Source organism: Lactuca sativa, chromosome 3, assembly GCF_002870075.4.
Source record: "Lactuca sativa cultivar Salinas chromosome 3, Lsat_Salinas_v11, whole genome shotgun sequence".
Classification (NCBI taxonomy): Eukaryota; Viridiplantae; Streptophyta; class Magnoliopsida; order Asterales; family Asteraceae; genus Lactuca; species Lactuca sativa.
Genome location: NC_056625.2, coordinates 165,699,222 through 165,706,946, shown reverse-complemented (window position 1 = coordinate 165,706,946; position 7,725 = coordinate 165,699,222). Strand labels below are relative to the sequence as shown.

The 7,725-nt window shown below is 34.2% G+C and overlaps 1 protein-coding gene across 1 annotated transcript; it reads right to left on the bottom strand.

The window, feature by feature from the left end:
* Positions 1-3,858: 3,858 nt before the first annotated feature.
* Positions 3,859-5,176, bottom strand: LOC111910662 (hydrophobic protein RCI2B). Its single transcript, XM_023906501.3, has 2 exons — positions 4,990-5,176; positions 3,859-4,693 (listed from the first exon to the last, which is right to left on the bottom strand). Exons 1-2 carry the CDS (start codon positions 5,068-5,070, stop codon positions 4,610-4,612), a joined length of 165 nt encoding a protein of 54 aa, XP_023762269.1. The 5' UTR covers positions 5,071-5,176; the 3' UTR covers positions 3,859-4,609.
* Between the last annotated feature and the right edge of the window lie 2,549 nt (positions 5,177-7,725).

The following is a 7,725-nucleotide window of genomic DNA, read 5'->3' as shown; positions in this document are numbered from 1 at the left end:
GGGCGTAGCCTCGTACGCAGGGCGTACATGCGAGGTGTCACTTGTTCGGTTCCTGGGCTCGGACGTGGTACATAGGGCGAAGACTGAGAGACGTGGCTGATTCTGGATCGCACACGTACACTGAGTGTAGGCTCGTACGCTGGGCGTACGACTCCGGATAATATTTCGATTTTTCATTTATTTTATTTAATAACTTCAAAAATTCATATCTTTTGCGTACGAGCTCCATTTGTGACGTTCTTTATATGCACGCGTAGGCGAGAGTGTACTCTACAACCTTCGTTTAGACTCCTTCGGCTAATTTTGAACTCATTTTTATTATTATATTTTTAAAGGGCCAAGACAGGAAAAGTCGGTTAAAAATTCATAAATTCTTCATCCGACGTCCGTTTTGGTCAGTCTTTTCACCGTTGTACTACTATTGATGAGACCTTCGATTCTTGTTTAGGTTGTTTTGGCTAAATATCGCTCGATCTTTATTTCGAGTTTTTAGTGGTCTACTGCTATTCCGAAACTTAGAGAAATCATAACTTTCTCATATGAAGTCAGATTTTGGCGTTCTTTTTATCAAAATTCTCGGTTTAACAAATACTATGACTTTCATTTAGATCATAAGGGCTAAAAAGTAGTTTATCGAAAACTCACTTTTTACGTCATTCGGGGTCGTGCCGGTTCTGTCGCGAAACTTCAAATAGTCATAACTTCTTCGTTATAACTCGGATTTCGATAAGGTTTTTGCCTAAACGTTTCTAACGAGATTCTATACAACTTTCAATAATAAAATTTTACTTATTTCAAAATTTGATTGGAATCTCATATGACTTCCAATATTTTCCGAGTGATTCTACATAGTTTTACTTTATTTCTAGTAAAAAGTATCTGTTAGAACCCAATACTCAAAATCATATAATATTTCATAATATTTTTCATTATAAAACACGATTTCAAAACGAGTATATTACATCTTCCTTATTCGAGGTCCGTTTCCAACGAACTTTAAATCCACGAAAAGGTGGTGAGAAGCCCTACGCTTCTGACGACACACCTCGGCCCAAAAATATTCCGAATAAAACGTCAAGACACATAAAAGACCAAAACGCCCCTAGCTTGGCCTCTGAAATCCACAACCAAAGTACTTTCCAAAACGGGATTTTACACAAATAAACATAAGACCCTTAAGTTCACATGCAACCTAAGGATCTCTGTTTTTACTAATGAACCTATAACTAAGAACATCAACAAATAAACCCTAGGTATATTTTGAAACTCATAAGGGGTTTAGGTTTACATACCTTGTTGTAATTATAGTAGATAACAAGAATTCCTTCACTTGTAGATCTCTTGGAAGCAAGCACGACAATTGTCGTGTCTCTAATAGCTCACACCCAAGCTAGCAAGAATGAGGCTTAAGAGAGGGGAGAGAGGAAAGTAAGAATTTCGGCTATTCCTTAAGAAGATGGAGTGACCAAAAATCTAAGGCCTAACCCTACATAACCCTGATTTGAATATTAAATTAATATTTTAAATCTATTATTTATCTTATTCCTTATTTATCCATATGGGATATTCTAGAAACCCTAGAATATCCTCCTTGAAATCGTCCACCCCTAGGGTTGGAAGGTTCTAGAGCTTTTTGTTTAACTATTGAAGAATTATACTTTAGACCCTGCAGTTTTAATTAATTATAATAATCACAAAATTAATTCTAATTAATTTCTGATCAATTATTAAAAATAATTGTTTTTCTAATTAATATATTATTTTCATAATATATTAATAAACATTTTATTTTAATTTATTAATCACATAATAAATTAATCTCTCTCTGTAAAAGTCATCATGTCCAATTGCTAAGTTTGAGGGCAACCCAAAAGGTCTGTGCTACTATCAATTAAAGTATATACCAATTATAGTTATGAGTTTAGACACCTAATCCAACATACACACACAAATATATATATATATATATATATATATATATATATATATATATATATATATATATATATATATATATATCAAAAGGTTTTGAGAGACTAAATCTTGTAGGAACTAAATATATCAAGATGTAAAAGCAACAACCAAGACCAAACAAATTAAAGAAAACGGGACCATATTTGAGAAAATGTAAGTAACATTGGGCCAAAAATATATACCAACAAAGATTATTATTCATTAGCCATGTCTAATTATATATATATATATATATATATATATATATATATATATATATATATATATATATATATATATATATATATATATATAATTAGACATGGCTAATTCAGTATATATTTTTGTCCCAATGTTTCTTACACTTTGTCAAATATGGTCCCGTTTTCTTTAATTTGCTTGGTTTTGATTGTTGTTTTTACATCTTGACATATTTAGTTCCTGCAACAAAAGTTTTATATTTTTGTCAGATTAAGTCTCTCAAAACCTTTTGGCATATTTAGTCTATGCAACAATGGTTACATATTTTGATAGATTTAGTCCATGCAACAAAGGTTTTAAAATTTGATAGATTTACTCCTTGTAATTTTTTAATTTATAGAAGAGGACCTCGTAAAGTTTTTTTTTTTTTTCACGAACAGTCCATATTTGTAACATTTTTATATTTTGGCAGGTTTGACCCCTGTGTACAAAATGAATTAAAAAAATTATCCCCGTAATTTATAAAAAATATCTACGTACTTCACAATTATGTCACCATATTTTGTGGAGTTGTCGCTTCTACTAACTAGCTTTCACTAAATTGCTAATCACATGACTGCATTTAAAAATAAATAATAAAAATTATATTTTACCAAAAGAAAAATAAAATTCGTATATATTCAATTCATCAAGAGTATTGCGACACTATAGAAAGTCGTCTACGCTTTCTAAACTTCGCAATATCCGACAACGTTTGAAAAAGTAAAGGTATGTGACAACAAGATGCAAATAATCATTGCCTCCCTCTACGAAGAAATCAAAGAAGCAATTGCCGGCCACAAGCAACTCATGAAGGAATACCAATCGTTCCCTCTTTTCTGTTGGTTATGCTCAATTAGTCAACATCCAACCAATGTCCTCTTTTGCTATTCTCGATGTAATAGTTTTCTCATTTTTTGAATGAACTCCATGTTTTAAAAGAAGACGTTCATACCACTTTAACTTCTACTTTGTCATTGGAACTTATCATCACATGCAAATATACTTACAAGAGGAAAAAAAGACAAATGAAAAAAGATACACCTAAATGCACACTTACAAGTAGAAACATTTGCTTCTCATAATGAAAAAATATCAATGTTTAACGTTTTTAGAATACATTGTTTTAACTGTAAAAAAATTAAAAACACAATCTCAACCATTATACAAAACAGAAAAAAAAAAAAAATTATCTAACCGGAGGCCAAGTTCGGGATCTCTTCCTAGTTTCTAAAAATATTTAATATTTATTTGGTAAGCTAATAATATAAAATGGTAAAGAAAAAATGGGTTTTACAATATTTTGGATCTACCAAAGACTATATATATCCAAAGCTGAATCAAACTTTAGGAAGATTTGCGTTAAAAAAAATTATTGACCAATCGCACAAATAACCCAGAAACCATGTAATTTACTCTAAAAATTATGATTTATTAATAAACCAAATGAGAATATTTCAAAATTTTATTATAGGTCGTCTTATTTATATCCTTTCCTAAATATTTAATATAAATAAAAGGTTCATCAAAATATTAAATTCATCATATTTATATAGCTGTCTAACAATTTGATTATAAATTTGTCAAATTCTACAAAAACCGTTATGTTTTTTTTTTTTTTTTTTTTTTTTTTTTTTTTTTTTTTTTTTTTTTTTAAATAAATAAAACCATGTATCATCCTTAGCCAAAAGGAATACAACACACGCAGCCACCTGTGACGTTCATGTCATGTATGTCGCATTTCTCGTACGCCATACATGGGATGTCCCATGTGCACGTCACATATAACATTCAACTGCATAACTTTGACGTCATGATTTCTCGCAAGGTGGGCCTAATGAATTTTTGTAACATGTTATAAAGTGTCACAAGGTTTACAGCATATATTCCCGAAATCCCATTATTTGCATGCATCACCATACAATCTCTTGCAAAAGTTTTATTGACAATTCCATTATGTTGCTAATTAAAACTTCTCACCTTACTTCTATTATCACACGCATAGAAACGTTTTACATTTCATAATGAGATTTATAAAACTAAAGCAGTACACCAACACGACAAATACTTAATACTCGAGTTTTTATTCCAACTCAACAATCTTTATTCCATATAAGGGTTACAAAATACAAGAACATGGCCTAACCGATTTAATACAAAATTGAGGATCTTACATTTTCCCCAACATGACCAAACCTATATCTTCTACTCGATTTATTGACATCGCTCACAAGAATTGATAACATTTAGTAAATTGAGTATGACTATTCCATTCAATGAGACAATAAGTGGCTCGATATTATTAAGCCATTGTGATCTTATTTATCACATTTCATTTTGAACAATAACCAAAGCAATTATGCATAAACAAAGAAACTGAAAATTAATTACCAAATGTTTAGCAGTTGTGGTCGAGTCACTTGGTGATTACATAGACAGCATAAATAATTCCAGGGATCCACCCAAACAAGGTTAGAAGCAAACATATCCAGAATTCCACCTGCAATTGGTATATAAATAAAAGAAATAATTGATCTCTGTTATATATGTCACTGATGCATGTGTGCGCTGATGTGAAACATACAATAACTTCAAACAATTATAAATTTTGTCCCAATAAGTGAAGTTATGGGAACACATGCATTCGTATGACATGTGATATTATGTATACCGTTGATCACAAATTCATAATTGCAAAATATAATCAGATCATGCATTATTTTAGTTGATCCTGAGCTCAGAAGTCATTAGACATGGCGTTGTTATGTAAGAAGGGTGAGACTGGGACACACGTACCTTGCAGCCAAACTTGAAAATAACACCAAGAGGAGGAAGAACAATGGCTAATAGGATTTCTACAAAAGTTTGTGTCGACATCTTGGTATGCGGATATCTTTGATCAGAATGGAATTAATACATGGTGAATATCAGGTGGTGGTAGGCGGATATCGAGAGGTGAGTAGGGTGATCAGTGGGGTTGGCCGCCCAACAAGAAAAAGAAAGTGGTTGATATTATCGTGTACTTTGTGCGATATATATTCCAAATTTTATTTTATTAAGGCACATCAATGAAGATGTTTACTGAAAATGTCTCGGTTTGGGTTGGTCCGGATCGATCCGTCTTGGGCCGGTTTCGTAACTATACAAATTTTTTGGACCAATCTAATAATTTTCCGGTCTTTTCTTAGACTCTATTCATTTTAGATCGGTTCAGTCTTGGTTTTCTGGACCGTTCTATTTGTTCACTTAGCTCCTAGAGAGACCGCCGTAAAAATGTGGACAAGTTGGGCGACCATAACCAATGGTGGAGCTAAAAATTTAAATATGAGGTAATAAATATAGTTTTTTAAGTAATTTTGGTGGTCAGATCACATGAGAATCGGTCATCTACAATTAGGGATGTAAACGATCTGAGCTACTTGTGAGGTACTTGAGCTCTTAAAAATCAAAACATGCCAACGTTAAACGAGCCTGATCCTGAACTCGAGCTCAAATTAAGGCTCACTTATTAAACAAGCTCGAGCTGAGCCTTGTATATTGTGCCCGTTTAAGCTCGCAAGCTTAAACGAGCTATGATATATATATATATATATATATATATATATATATATATATATATATATATATATATATATATATATATATATATATATATATATATATATATATATATATATACTTTTTATTTATATAATTATATTACATATTTTCATTTTTTTAAATATGGAAAAAAATAATAATAAAACTTATATAACTAAAAGAGCTTTAGCGAGCTTTTGACAAGTTCTTTTATAACATTTCTTGAGCCGAGCTCGAACGATCTTGAGCTTCTTCAATTTTAAAGAGTCTCGTTCAATTAGTGTAAAGCTCAGTTCGACTCATTTACATCCCTATCTATAATCATAAGAAACTATCAGTAACAAAATACACATAACATCTCGTTTAAAATAGAATAATTAAATAATAAACTCGTAACCCCGAGAAGTAATTAATATTATTATTTTATATTATTTTAGCCCAAAATCAAATAATAATTAGTGGGGTGCTGATTTTGGAGAGCCAAATGACATGATTTAGAGTTTCGGGGGTTAAAGTGTAATTTTAGGACTTATTTTGTAAAGATTTTCAGTACTCAAGGGGTGTTTGATATCATTTGGACTTAATATGAAAGGGTTTTGGATGGATAGGGCTAAAAGAGTAAATTATGTACCTAAGTTGAAAAGAATTTGTCAAGCAGGGGTTGTTTGGTAAATATTTCGGACTTGATATGTAAGGATTTTCAGGAGGAGGGGTTTAAGTGGTAAATTAAGGATTCGTTTTGAAAGAAATAAAAAAGGAGGGGCCGATTGTGTTAAAAGGGAAGAAGTTTAGTATGAAGTTGGGGGTTTAAATTGTGTCCCGCTTTCCCTCGTCACACCACCAAACCCTAACCCTAGTAGTAATCCTCCAACCGCCACCTTCCATGCGCGACCTTTCAGCCACCACCTCCCCGTCTCATAATTCCATCAGCCAAGGCCGCCAAGGGAGTCGCCGTCGACCTTCATTCTTCCCCAATGTCCGGATGGTTCAAGATCGTCGTGGAGTGGCGGACTACGAGTGCCACTGTTCCATCGACCACCTGTATTAGTTGATGCCTCGCCACCACGATGAGCGGTCGTCTTGCACATCATGTTCATTCTGTTGCCGGGAAACCAACTTACGTGTGTTGTTGCCGCTATTGTGGCCAATCATTGAAGGCGAAGCTGCCGCTAACGTCGATGGATTTGTTTGTTGTTGTTCGTTGTGGCCTAGGCCGACTTCCTTAGTTCCTTTCCGATTCGTAGCTGATGCCGCCATCCCCATTTCTTGCGGTTGTTTCCCTTCTAGCGATATTTAGTGGCCACCATGAGCATCCGCAACCACCATATCTATTCCCTTCTTTTGTTTCTGCCGCCGCCACCTATGCAATTCCTTTGCTGCTCCGGCCACCGCTTACCACCCGAAGGGCTGCCGTGTTCGCGTTTCATGTGGGTACAAGTGTGCTATTGTTTCAAGTTTGTGTGGTGTGTGTGTGTTATTTCATGTATGTGGGGTTTGTTTGGTCGAAATCCACGAGAACAGTCACCACCACCACCGTGAGGTAGTGACTGCCACCATCTACCACCGCTGATCACCACAAAGGTGGTTGTGTGTGTTTGTGTGTTTATCTTAGTATGTGTGTGCGTTTAATTAGTTTTTTTGTATGTTATAATCGGTAAAGGAATAATCAAAAGAAAAACTCATAACCACCACCGTGAGGTGGTGGCTGCCGCCTCCTGCTACCACTAGTCGTCGTGTTGGGTGGTAGTGTGCTTTGTTTGTGTTTAGACTTCGTTTGGGATGCTTGGACAAAAATGGACTAGAACCAAAACCACCACCGTGGGGTGGTGGCCGCCGCCGTGAGCCGCCATTGACCACCACTACCCTAGGTGGTAGTGGGTGGTGCCCGACTTATTTAACCCTAATGTGCCCAAAGAAGCCCTAATTGACCTAAAAGCCCAACCATGTGACTAA